Source organism: Macaca mulatta, chromosome 8 (assembly GCF_049350105.2).
Source record: "Macaca mulatta isolate MMU2019108-1 chromosome 8, T2T-MMU8v2.0, whole genome shotgun sequence".
Lineage (NCBI taxonomy): Eukaryota > Metazoa > Chordata > Mammalia > Primates > Cercopithecidae > Macaca > Macaca mulatta.
The window spans coordinates 124,878,226-124,893,075 of record NC_133413.1 but is presented as its reverse complement, the minus strand read 5'-3'; the positions used below and the strand labels follow the sequence as shown (position 1 = coordinate 124,893,075).

The window sequence follows — 14,850 nt, the reverse complement described above, 5'->3', positions numbered from 1 at the left end:
AATTAGAGTTTTAAAATAAAATCCTCTGGGACTTAGAAACATAATGAGATTGCTATTACAACCCAAGTAACTGCAAACTATGATATAGGGCTAAAAAATATTTTTAAGTGAGACATTAGGTGGCAATAAATTTTGTTATGGCATACTTGTAGGTGGAGTTTGAAAACAAAACAAAACAAACAAACAAACAAACAAACAAACATTGTATTCATAACTACATGAGTTGAGGCACCAAAGAGCAAAATATCCTTGGTAAGGTTTAGAATGAATACAATTACGCCTAGAAGTCAAGTCATTCATTTTCTGTGTGGAATTCAGAAAGGACTCAAGAAAACAGGAATTGCTTAATTTGAACCTTGAAAAGAATAGGCAAATTTACTTTTGCAAACAGAATAGCAAAGTTTATAAATGATAGAATAAAAGAAAATTGTTTAGACAATTTGAAGGGCTGGGAGACAAGGGAGAACAACATTCTGAATGTTCTTATGGGTCATCTAGGAAAACTTTGTCTTGAAGACAATGGAAAGTCACAGAAGGGTTTAAAGCGAGGAGTTTAGATAATATTGCCATTGAGTATCTCTGACAGCAGGGTAAAGGACTGATGCAGATTAAGTCTGGAAGCAGCATCCCACAGGAATAGTGTATGAGTTATTACCTGGACCTAGACTAAAAAGTGGCAACAGAAAAATGAAAGAAGAAAAATATCTGAACTTATAAATAGGCAATGCTAACAGAAGCAGTATCTCAAACACTGAAGGAACTCAATATAGACTTGGGAGTGGCATATTTAAAACAGAACAAAAAATAATTTGCAGTTCTAGAATATAAAGGAATTGAAAAAAGTTATTGTGCATTTACTGTGTGCCTAGTGCTACACTACAGACTTAACATAGGTTTTGGTTGCTAAATTTTTATATCAGTATCATAAAGTAGATAGGCATGAAAAGGATTGTTGTCCATCTCTGCAGATAATAAAACTGGGGTTCAGTTACTTTAAATGGCTCACCTCAATCTCTGGGCTCATAAGTACATAATAAAGCTTCAAATTGTCTATATTCTCTTCAGTGTGAAAAATTGTGGTCCTAATTAGGAAAAGCACTTTGGAAAAATAATTGCACTCAAATAAGCAGTGTTAAATATAAATGGTGGATAAAAATATTTTGAAATAAAAATGTTATTTATAAGTGGGATAGTAACACGATCATTAAATAAGGTAGTACAGCTTTCAGGGGAGTTCTTTAAACTCTACTAATAGGTGTTTAACAGATTACTGTCATTTATATTATTGTCTATAAAGTATTCCTATATATTTGTAAATTGTTTTTCTTTATTAAAAACATATTTTACAATTTCATTTAAAATAGCGTCAAAACAATGAAATACTTAGGAATAAAGTTCACCAAAGAGGTGAAAAATCTCTACATTGAAAACTATAAGACACTGATAAAAGAAATTGAATAATATACAAATTAATGAAAAGATACCTCACATCCATGGATTGTAAGACTTAATATTGTCAAGATGTTCCTACTACCCAAAGTGCAGTACTGATTCAAAGCATTTCCTAATGACATTCCAATTGCATTTTTCACAGAAATTGTTTTTAATGTCTTAAAATTCGCATGGAACTACATCAAGCCCTAAACAGCTAAATAAATCTTGAGATAGAAGAACACAGCTGGAGGCAGGAGGCATCACAATTCCTGATTTCAAACTTTATTATAAAGTCATAATAATCAAAAAGGTATGATATTTGCATAAAAATAATTATAGAGACCAATGGAACAGAATAAAGATCCCAGGCCATAAACTTACACATAAAGATCAACTATTTCACAAGGGTACCAAGAATACACAATAAGAAGGTAGATCAGATATCAAGTAATAAAATAAAGATGAACAGCAGCTGTTATTTGGGCATATTTGTGAGTCCTGAAGTTCTCAAAAATATTTTTACTGAAATATTCTCTTATTTTCCACTCACGTGAGCTCTATCTCAATTCACCAAGTATCTTACCAAAACAAACAAACAAACAAAAAAAAAACAATTAGGAAAACTGCAAAGAGTTAAGCAGTTATCAGTCATGTAGCATTTTTATAAATTATATCTATCCACTTGCTTTTTAAAAAATTCATTGGTGATATATACTATACTTCACATTTCTACAAATATATTGTGGTAGGAAGAAACTAAAAGATATGAGAAACGTGAAGCTTTTGGAAGGTAAAGCAATTAAGTTTACTAGCTGTTTTGCCATTGTATAGATGAATATAAATGAAAGGGAAGAGAAGGTAATGGTTTTAATAAAATGTATCTGCTGGTGAGGCTTTGTTTTTAAAAAATCTAAAAAGAAAGAAAAGAAAATAGCTCAAATACCCATTGTTATGGTAATTCCATAGGGTGGAATATGAAGCTATGGTTTAAGATAATGAGAAGAATGTATTTCTATTGCATTAAAAAATTGTCAAAATACAAAAACTTGAAAACATATGCTCCACCAAAGAATATATGGTGTGATATCACATTTTAAAAAATCAGTATGTACTTTACTGTTGTTGGATAATTTTTACGATGGAAAAAATTATGTATTATTTATGTAATTTAATAATTAAAAAGTAAACAGGTCTAGTGTTAAGCACATGCATAAATTACAATGTTAATACAAGAGCACACAGTTAATATGATGACATATAACTCATTTAATTTTATCAGTAAATATTTATCAAAACTCAACTAAAAAATGTACTCCATTAAAAGTAACTGACTCCATCAAGAGTAAGAGACAAATTCTATGATTAGATAGCCAAAGTAAAGGGAATATACATTATTTTTTTGAGGACTTAACTATCCAATAGTGAGGCTCCTCTTTTTCCTGCTGTCCTTTAAAAACATAGGGATATTTTTATTAAATTTTAACTCATTTCAGCTTGTCTATTTGCCTGAGAATCCTTAGCCCAGTAATATGACAGCTCTCATTAAGAGGCTTTCCAAGCATCCTTGTAACCCAATAGTTTCCTGAACTAATATGTTTCTTTTTTGAAGGAAATTGCAGAAGACATTTATTTGGGAGTTATACATGTACAGGGCCAAAAAAAATTTCAGATGAATGTTCTTAAAATTTCCTTTGGGAAAAAAGCAAACATTTGCTTAGTGGGAGCTGTCAGGAGTAGTTAATTAACTAAATATAATTTTAAAGTGATTAAATAGTAATTAAAGACATAAGAAAGTAGAAAAATAAGTAAAAAATATGTGTTTATATGGTTTCAAAAAATTTAATTTGGGATGTTATTAGAATCACTTAACCCTCTTCTTTTTTCATAATTAAAGCATAACATAATCCTTAACACTGTATTACACTATTTAGAACTCTGTTAGAGATTTTCTGCTAATTGGGAAAAAATGTTCGATGAAGTAGATATAATTCAAATGCATGCCTATATTTAGAAATTGTAATTCTTTGATGAATTTGTTTTGTTGGTCATTTAATTGTGGTTCAGTGAGCGTCAATTTCACTCTCTCTTTTATCAATTATTTCAATAAAAAATTATTGAACATTGTCTATATTCTATGACCTCTTTTCTTGGGCTATCCAGATAGAATATGAAATCATTATTTCAAGAAGCTCACAGTACAGAGGTGAAGATGAAAATATAATATAACACATTGATTATCTAGTCTTCATTGCTCTTTTAAAATGTCTCAGAAGAGTGACTGTAGAAACCACATAAGGGTGTCCCAATCACTTTCATTCTGGTTCATATAGTTGACCCAATGGCAAGGAAGAAATTTCTCAACCACTTTATCTCTATTGGGCCTTAGAGATGTTGTTTTAACTGTTTCTTAGGTATGACCTAGATTCACTTTGGTTTAAAAAACAACAAAAAAAGCCATCTATAACAAACGCACAGCCAACATTATACTGAACAGAGAAAAGTTTAAAGCATTCCCCTTGAGAACTGGAATAAGATAAGGGTGCCCACTTTTACCACTTCTATTCAACATAGTATTAGCCAGAGCAATCAGACAAGAGAAAGAAATAAACGGCATCCAAATCGGTAAAGAGGAAGTCAAACTGTCACTGTTCGCAGATGGTAAGATCGTACACCTAGAAAACCCTAAAGATTCATCCAGAAAGCTCCTAGATCTAATAAATTCAGTAAAGTTTCAGGATACAAAATCAATGTACACCAATCAGTGGCACTGCTATACACCAACAACGACCAAGCTGAGAATCAAATCAATAACGCAACCTCTTTTACAACAACTGCAAAATAAAATACATAGAAATATACCTAATCAAGCATGTGAAAGATCTCTACAAGGAAAATCACAAAAACACTGCTAAAATAAATCATAGATGACACAAACAAATGGAAACACATCCCATGTTCATGGACAGGAAGAATCAACATTATGAAAATAACCATACCGCCAAAAACAATCTACAAATTCAACGCAATTCCCATCAAAATACCATCATCATTCTCCACAGAACTATAAAAAGCAGTTCTAAAATTCACATGGAACCAAAAACAAACAAAACAAATGCCACGTAGCCAAAGCAAGACTAAGCAAAATGAACAAATCTGGAGGCATCACATTACCCAACTTCAAACTATACTACAAGACAATAGTTACCTAAACATGCTGGTACTGGTATAAAAATAGGCACACAGACAAATGTAACAGAATAGAGAACCCAGAAATAAAGCCTAATATTTACAGCCAACCGATCTTTGACAAAGCAAACTAAAACATCAAGTGGGGAAAGGACACCTTATTCAACAAATGGTGCTGGGATACTTGGCAAGCCACATGCAGAAGAATGAAACTGGATCCTCTCACCTTATACAAAAAATCAACTCAAGATTTATCAAAAACTTAAATGTAAGACCTGAAACCATAGAAATTCTAGAAGATAAAACTGGAAAAACTGTTCTAGACATTGGCATAGGCAAAGAGTTCATAACCATGAATCTAAAAGCAAATGTAACAAAAACAAATATAGATGGGGCCTCAATAAACTAAAAACCTTCTGCACAGCAAAATAAATAATCAGCTGAGTAAACAGACACCGAAGGTATGAGGAAAATCTCTAACACAAAACAGGGTCTGTAGAATCCCAAAGTCCGAATAAATACATTTGGCAGAATGGAGCTGAAGAGAACTAGAGGAATCTTGTGAAAGTGTGAGCTTAAGTGGAATCTTAAGGCAAAAGTAAAGGTTCTCAAACCAGAAATGGAGCTTGTGCAAGATCAAGATCTGAGAGACAAGTGCACTTAGAGAGCTCAGCATATGACTGAAAGTTTGAGGGCACAGCGTCAGGGTCTATAGAAAAATAAAAGGATAATAATAGTTTAATTTGTTTTCAAACTGGTTTACATAACTGAGGGAATCATTCAAAACAACAAGCCTAAAAAAATAATAAGCAGAAACAAATTACAGAATGTATCCAGTGAAACACAGAGATCAAATTCAAGGAATGAAATTCAATATACAAAACAAACAAATATATAAAGCAGTTATTTTTATCTTAGTTCAGTTTTTCTATTATCAGATGTATAAAATAATTCATGTAAATATGTTGGTTCCTAAGCAACAAATATTTCTATATGAAGGAAATTGTTATAGGTCATTTTTAATAGCATGTGTTAAAAGTATTTAAACCTTTGTCAGGAAGATTTCATTTTTGATAGTTTATGAAGGAGATTGACTTTAAAAAAATGACCTTGTTATTTTTGCTGTTAAATATTGCAGAGAATATCTTGTACATCTAAGTAGAGAAAGATATTTTTGCTATGAGAATTATATTACTCTGTGCAGGTTTGGCTAGAAAAATAATGGTGGAAAATATAAATAGGGAAGAAAAAAACTCACATTAAACCCAAAAAGATACATAACAATAAAATTGCAAAGAGCTATTTTATAATGAAAGAAAATCAGAGGGGCAAACATAAAAGGAAATTATTTTTAAAGACCACCTCCTCCACTTCAATTGCATTTATTCAATTGTTTACCCTTTTAATAAAACTCCAGGGAGTAAACAACATGATGAAAAATGGAAAATTACTCATGGCCTTTTAAATTGCCCACTGTAAAGAAAATAAGTGTTAAAAAAAATATTGTCTCATGGATCACTTGTGTTTCACAGATTTTCTCATGACAGCCTGAAAATGCATTCACTTCCTACCCCTTTTAAAGGAAATTTTTACCACACCACTAATTACAAAGTGAATTGTTCAAGCAAAAGGTTTGAGGGCAGCTAAAATATCCCCGTCTGTTTTAAAGATCTCATTAAAATGAATCTATGCCATTTTACTAAGTAACTATTTCATAGCAAAATTATATACCAAAAACATTTTTACATTAGCTGAAGCACAGTAGGGGCTGGAAAAAGGGGTGGAGACAGTTGGAAATGTCTAATTTTTGTTTTCTCATTTGTTTTAACTAGTAAAGCTGCCCAGGGCACGTATTCAATAGAGCTAAGATCGGAAAGATAGACAAATCACTCAAAAAAGTCCCGTATACAAAGTATTTTATCTGTCGAAATTTTTGCCCCCTGGGTTCTTTTGCTTCCTGCTGGTGAGTTTTCTCTTTGTACTGGTGTTCCCCAAGGTAGTCATTCTTAGACTTTCTCTTCATTTAGGGAAACTTCTATCAACCGGCCATTGTTTTAAAAAAGTCTGCTTTTATTATTTTTAGTTTTATGAGTTTAATGGTATGATTACTCTCATTTTTTTGTTTGTTTTCTGTTTTAAACACAGAGTTGTATGTATGTTAACGGTCAGGAAGTCAAGGCATCTAATTTTGACCTAACCTAGTGAGCACGCATTCCAGTGGAAATGGGTTACTTTCTCTATAAGAGGGCTTGAACAAATAGTTTCCAACTAACTTGGAGAAAATTTTGCCTTTTGAATTTGAGAATGACAAAAATATCCCTATATAATTGAAAGGAGTAGAAGATTATAATATGATGTGTATTTTGGAAGATTAATATAAACAAATATCTAATCTGAATTAAGCATACCAAGTATAAAAATGGTCAATGAAAATACTAACAGTTTGCAAGTTTGCATAATGTTTTATAATGTATAAAACATGTTTTCAATTAAACTTGCATTATTTCAAATAATCCCATGCAATAAAGGGTTCTATTTATATCATATCCATGATTCAAATATATTAAAGGATTTTTCAAGGACATATCATGGATAAGCAGTACTGGCAAGATGGAATCCTCTTTCATTGATGTTGAATAGCTTTTCTTTTCCATTGTTACACAATTTTCTTATCTTGGATTAAGCGAGGAAGAGAACTCCTGAAGCAACTAAGGGTAAAAGAAAGTTTAGCAAATCAACAAACAGTGAATAATGACAGTGTTCAGATATGATTAATGATAATAGTTCATACTTCATTTTTTCCTAGTGATTTTTGGTATGGTTTATAGCATTAAACAAATGAACAAAAATTCTCAGAGAACTTCCTGGCATCAATCAACTTTAATTTTGTTTCAAGTTCAGCCTCAGTCAAATTTATGAAGTATAGAACATCATCATCATCATCATCATCATCATCATTATACACACTTTACTGTAACATTTATTCTACCCTCAGTTATGTCCCCATGATCGCAGCTATACATTTTCCCACCTCTCATTCCCTATTTGTGATTTTCCACCCAGAAATGCATCTCATACTCTACTTTCATTATCTCTAGATCCCTCTACTCTCAAAATTCTTGAGCTTGATATGCATATATTTGTTTACAGAATTAACATTCCTAAGAGTCTGCTTTCTATTGTCCAAAATAATAAATAGTATTAAGAATGCTTTTTTTAATCTCTATGTCAATTCCCGTGATGTATTTTTTTTTTAATTTGATAAAAGGTCATCTAGAGAAAAAGACACAACTATGAAGGAAATTGATTAGTTATAGACTTCCAATTTGACAACTATGGAAGGCTTCTAGAGTAATGTTTTTGAGCAGGTGGAAGGTTATATTCTTGTCCCTTTTAAAATGAGGACTATAATTACCTCCAGAAAAAGCTATGCGTAAATAAGAATGACTTGTCAGCAAATGCTTTAAATAATGAGGACACTATATTCAGAAATTTGTTCACTATATTCAGAAATGCCTCCAGTCATAAAATGTGGATGACTGCTATGGCTGGGTACAGTGCTAGGCACATTGCACATGGTGGTGATCAAGCCAGACATATACACCTGTCTATTATTATGCTTACCCAGTGCTGCACTCAGCTGTGGCTGATCATAAGGATTCCATGAGGAGTTGACATAGCAAACAATGCAGTGACCACATCTAGATGATTTCATCCCCCTTGCCCCAACCAATCAACGACCCCAATTTTCCAGCCTCTCACTCTCCTTGACTCTTTTAACAAATCCAGCCCAGAATACCTCAGGGAGATAGATTTGAGGGTGCCCTGCAATCATTAATCTGCCGCAAATCCTGCTATCTCAATGGAATTGGACTGTTACCATGCAGCAGACTTAGGAACCTCTTGGTCCTATAACAAAGGAAGCACTTAATAGCTTCTCTTTAGCATATCTGCATTGCCAGCATTACTACTCTTGTGTTTTGGGACCATTGTTAAGTAAGGGTTACCCATCTGCGGACTAGTGGCATGCACCTGTAATCCCAGCTACTCTGGAGGCTGAGGCAAAAGGATAGCTTGAGCCTAGGAGTTTGAGACTAGCCTGGGCAATGTGCCAAAAACACCATCTCTTAGTGCATAGATACACAGTTAAAAAAAAATAAGGGTCACTGAATACAAGGACTGTAAGATCATGCCACTCGATTTGATCATCATCTCTGATCACTAAGATGGCTACTAAGTGACTAACAGGCAGGTAGTACATAGAGTCCGGATACACTGTACCAAGGGAAGATTCACATCTCAGCAGGACAGAGCGGCACTGCAAGAGATTTCTTCATACTATTCTGAACTTTGTACAATTTAAAACTTATGAATTGTTTATTTCTGGAATTTTTCATTTAATACTTTTGGACCATGATGGAGGTTAACTGAAATCATGGAAATAAATTGAAACCATGGACATGATGGGACCATCATAGTCACTGATTTTCTGTGTATGTGTGTGTAGAAGAAATAGAAATAAATTACAGTACATTCTGTTTTTTATTTGTTTGTTTGTTTGTTTTTCGAGACACAGTCTCATTCTGTCACCCAGGCTGGAGTGCATTGGCATGATCTTGACTTACTGAAACCTCTGCCTCCCAGATTCAAGCGATTCTCCTGCCTCAGTCTCCTGAGTAGCTGGGACTACAGGAACCTACCATCATGCCTGGCTAATTTTCGTATTATTAGTAGAGATGGGATTTCACCGTGTTGGCCAGGTTGGTCTGGAACTCCTGACCTCAAGTGATCTGCCTGCCTCAGCCTCCTAAAGTGATAGGATTACAGGCATGAGCCACCACACCCAGCCAAATTACAGTACACTCTTATAGTAATGAAAACCCACATGCATAGCATAGTAAGATATTCATTAGGCATGTTTTTTTAAAAAAGAAATCAATGGCTTGATATGTAAAACATTTTATATTTTATTTTCTCCAATCAAGCCAAGAGGCTTCTTTTTTTTTTTTTTCTTCTAATTAATTCTAACCTTTTATTAAGTCTAAAAAACAAAGAAAAAAAACTTTTGAAGTGTTACTAAAATGCTAACTGAATCATTTTAGCATAAATCTAGCCACATGCATTTCAAGGTTCCACTGCTAGGAATTTTGTTAAGATCAGCTGAATCATGAATAATACTATATAACAGAGTATAAGGAACACAAGCATTAGATGTGATCCTTGCCCCATACCCTTAGATTATGTCAGAATAAAGCTGACAATTCTGTCAGGCTCTGAACCCCTAGTGCCCCCAGCCCAAATCTTGGAAGCAAAGAATATGCCCTGTCATACAACTTTGTACAAGTTGTAGTAAAACAAAGCTTAAGTTTTTTCACCTTTCTATAGTAAATGGTCAGTTATTTGATAAATACTAAAACGCTGCTAAGAATCCATTTTGAGTTTGTTTACCAAACACATTGTGCAAGAACTGACTACATAAAAAGTTCCTTTGAAATTTGGTCCACAAATTCACTTAAGGTTGGAAATTTAAAACTTGCAAGAAAAAGAGGAAGCGGGTATCCCTAAATCCTAACATGTTGTGATTACTAAAGGGATATATATGCGTACTAAAAAGTTTTGCTCACAGAAGGCACAAACTATAAAAGGGATATTCTTTTTGAATTTAAAAAGTTAAACCTGAATTCACTGTCTACTCCTGTGACCAAAAAAAAGAACATAAAAATTAACTTTGTTTTACCATGTACTTTCCAGCCACTAATTGAGATGTAGTTATGAAAGATTAAAATTGCCTTAAAAAGGGGTCATGATAGCAGCTATCAAAGCAATATTCAAGCATGATTTCAAGGATGCTTTCAGGTTTAGAATTAGCCTTCCTTGTCAAAAATCTGCACAACTTCATCAAAAACTTCATCAACAGATTTAGAAGCGTCTATTTTCTTGACTTTCCCCATTTCTTCATATAAGTCAATAATTGGCTTTGTTGACTGAAGGTATGTCTGAATTCTCTTTTCCGAGCTCTCTCTGTTGTCATCACTGCTACCACTACTCTTTCCCCTCTCGAGACATCGTTCAATACAGATCTCATTATTACAGTCAAAAAACAGAACGAAAGATACATCTGCCTTCCCATCCATGGTCTTGTTCCAACCTTGAAGGTTGTCTTGATTTCTTGGAAACCCATCAATCAAGAATTTATTCTTGTGAGCATTGGCAGCCATTGTCTGATCCATTTCCCTCTTTAATAAACTGATGGTTATCTCAACTGGTACAATCTTTCCTTCTTTAATGTACTTTTCAATAAGTTCACCATACTGTGAATCTGGGTTCTTCCTTTCATCACGAAGCAGCTCTCCTGCAGAAAGGTGTGTGTAACCATATTTCTCGACGATGCGGGCGCACTGGGTCCCCTTGCCGGCGCCGGGGCCGCCGAGGACGAACACTACCAGCGGCTTCATGAGACGGGGAGGGCAGAAGAGAATCGGCCGGCGGGTCTGCAGCAGGAAGCTAAGGCCCAGGACGTGGAGCAGTCGGCTGCGGCAGCGGCTCAGCATATACAGCTGCTCGGCCGGACGCTGAGGGAGCTGACAGCGGCCGGCGAGGCGCGGGGCGGGGCAGGGAGGCGGTGGGAGAAAGGGGCGGGCTGAGCCGGCGCCCGCCGCGGCCCCGCCGCCGTGGCTGCCCAGGCGTCCGCGGCACCAAGAGGCTTCTTATACCATTATCATTTTACAACAAAACCAGAAAACTTACAATCACAAATATATTGTGATTGATATTGACATCACCCTCATCTCAGAAATTTATTTATTCAGGATTGTAAACGCGGAATGATGATCAGACTTCTGAAAGCAATTGCCATTTAGCTGATCTTTAATTCTGGTTAATATTTAAGGATTCATAAACTTTTCAAAGTAAGACGGTAATAAAATTCTCTCAGACTACTCCTAGACTTTATCTTGCTCATTAAACTTTTTATAATGGAATGTTTCTAACATGTAGACAAAAGTACATACCATATATTATATTTATATGAGTAATATGTAGTAGTATAGTACATGGAATATGAATAGTATATTATATTCTTAGGCACCCATTAACCCAATTCAAAAATTAGCAATTATTAAATTGTGGTCTAACTTAATCACATTGATATACCCAAATTCTTTCAGTCACAGATTATTTTCAATCAAATTGCAGACCACAAATTATGTTATTCATTTATAATCTAGTATATAACTCTACGTTACAGACTCTCAAAAATAAAAAGAAAACATAATACTAAACATTACTAAACAAAAATAACAATTTCTTAACATCTCCATATATTCTGCCTTCAAATTACCCCAATTTTCTCCAACTTTTGATGCAGCTTGTTTTAATCAAAATTCAAAGAAATTCTATACATCACAATTAATTGATACACCTCTTTTTTTTTTTTTCTAACAAAAAGAACTTTTATTGCTCCATGAGGATGTAGTTGACTACTTCTTTTTTTTTTTTTAATTTATTTATTATTATTATACTTTAAGTTGTAGGGTACATGTGCATAACGTGCAGGTTTGTTACATATGTATACTTGTGCCATGTTGGTGTGCTGCACCCATCAACTCGTCATTTACATCAGGTATAACTCCCAATGCAATCCCTCCCCCCTCCCCCCTCCCCATGATAGGCCCCTGTGTGTGATGTTCCCCTTCCTGAGTCCAAGTGATCTCATTGTTCAGTTCCCACCTATGAGTGAGAACATGCGGTGTTTGGTTTTCTGTTCTTGTGATAGTTTGCTAAGAATGATGGTTTCCAGCTGCATCCATGTCCCTACAAAGGACACAAACTCATCCTTTTTGATGGCTGCATAGTATTCCATGGTGTATATGTGCCACATTTTCTTAATCCAATCTGTCACTGATGGACATTTGGGTTGATTCCAAGTCTTTGCTATTGTGAATAGTGCCGCAATAAACATACGTGTGCATGTGTCTTTATAGCAGCATAATTTATAATCCTTTGGGTATATACCCAGTAATGGGATGGCTGGGTCATATGGTACATCTAGTTCTAAATCCTTGAGGAATCACTATACTGTTTTCCATAATGGTTGAACTAGTTTACAATCCCACCAACAGTGTAAAAGTGTTCCTATTTCTCCACATCCTCTCCAGCACCTGTTGTTTCCTGACTTTTTAATGATTGCCATTCTAACTGGTGTGAGATGGTATCTCATTGTGGTTTTGATTTGCATTTCTCTGATGGCCAGTGATGATGAGCATTTTTTCATGTGTCTGTTGGCTGTATGAATGTCTTCTTTTGAGAAATGTCTGTTCATATCCTTTGCCCACTTTTTGATGGGGTTGTTTGTTTTTTTCTTGTAAATTTGTTTGAGTTATTTGTAGGTTCCGGATATTAGCCCTTTGTCAGATGAGTAGATTGCAAAAATTTTCTCCCATTCTGTAGGTTGCCTGTTCACTCTGATGGTAGTTTCTTTTGCTGTGCAGAAGCTCTTTAATTTAATGAGATCCCATTTGTCAATTTTGGCTTTTGCTGCCGTTGCTTTTGGTGTTTTAGACATGAAGTCTTTGCCCATGCCTATGTCCTGAATGGTACTACCTAGGTTTTCCTCTAGGGTTTTTATGGTATTAGGTCTAACATTTAAGTCTCTAATCCATCTTGAATTAATTTTCGTATAAGGAGTAAGGAAAGGATCCAGTTTCAGCTTTCTACTTATGGCTAGCCAATTTTCCCAGCACCCTTTATTAAATAGGGAATCCTTTCCCCATTTCTTGTTTCTCTCAGGTTTGTCAAAGATCAGATGGCTGTAGATGTGTGGTATTATTTCTGAGGACTCTGTTCTGTTCCATTGGTCTATATCTCTGTTTTGGTACCAGTACCATGCTGTTTTGGTTACTGTAGCCTTGTAGTATAGTTTGAAGTCAGGTAGCGTGATGCCTCCAGCTTTGTTCTTTTGACTTAGGATTGTCTTGGAGATGCGGGCTCTTTTTTGGTTCCATATGAACTTTAAAGCAGTTTTTTCCAATTCTGTGAAGAAACTCATTGGTAGCTTGATGGGGATGGCATTGAATCTATAAATTACCTTGGGCAGTATGGCCATTTTCACGATATTGATTCTTCCTATCCATGAGCATGGTATGTTCTTCCATTTGTTTGTGTCCTCTTTGATTTCACTGAGCAGTGGTTTGTAGTTCTCCTTGAAGAGGTCCTTTACATCCCTTGTAAGTTGGATTCCTAGGTATTTTATTCTCTTTGAAGCAATTGTGAATGGAAGTTCATTCCTGATTTGGCTCTCTGTCTGTTACTGATGTATAAGAATGCTTGTGATTTTTGCACATTAATTTTGTATCCTGAGACTTTGCTGAAGTTGCTTATCAGCTTAAGGAGATTTTGGGCTGAGACAATGGGGTTTTCTAAATATACAATCATGTCATCTGCAAACAGGGACAATTTGACTTCTTCTTTTCCTAACTGAATACTCTTGATTTCTTTCTCTTGCCTAATTGCCCTAGCCAGAACTTCCAGCACTATGTTGAATAGGAGTGGTGAGAGAGGGCATCCCTGTCTTGTGCCAGTTTTCAAAGGGAATTTTTCCAGTTTTTGCCCATTCAGTATGATATTGGCTGTGGGTTTGTCATAAATAGCTCTTATTGTTTTGAGGTACGTTCCATCAATACCGAATTTATTGAGCGTTTTTAGCATGAAGGGCTGTTGAATTTTGTCAAAAGCCTTTTCTGCATCTATTGAGATAATCATGTGGTTCTTTCTTTGGTTCTGTTTATATGCTGGATTATGTTTATTGATTTGCGAATGTTGAACCAGCCTTGCATCCCAGGGATGAAGCCCACTTGATCATGGTGGATAAGCTTTTTGATGTGTTGCTGAATCCGGTTTGCCAGTATTTTATTGAGGATTTTTGCATCGATGTTCATCAGGGATATTGGTCTAAAATTCTCTTTTTTTGTTGTGTCTCTGCCAGGCTTTGGTATCAGGATGATGTTGGCCTCATAAAATGAGTTAGGGAGGATTCCCTCTTTTTCTATTGATTGGAATAGTTTCAGAAGGAATGGTACCAACTCCTCCTTGTACCTCTGGTAGAATTCAGCTGTGAATCCATCTGGTCCTGGACTTTTTTTGATTGGTAGGCTATTAATTATTGCCTCAATTTCAGAGCCTACTATTGGTCTATTCAGGGATTCAACTTCTTCCTGGTTTAGTCTTGGAAGA

General features: G+C 35.0%; 1 protein-coding gene across 1 annotated transcript; it reads right to left on the bottom strand.

The window, feature by feature from the left end:
* Positions 1 to 9,635: 9,635 nt before the first annotated feature.
* LOC700256 (cytidine monophosphate (UMP-CMP) kinase 1, cytosolic-like) lies at positions 9,636 to 11,241 on the bottom strand. The gene has a single exon (XM_001092713.5). It carries the CDS (start codon positions 11,169 to 11,171, stop codon positions 10,485 to 10,487), a length of 687 nt encoding a protein of 228 aa, XP_001092713.3. The 5' UTR covers positions 11,172 to 11,241; the 3' UTR covers positions 9,636 to 10,484.
* Between the last annotated feature and the right edge of the window lie 3,609 nt (positions 11,242 to 14,850).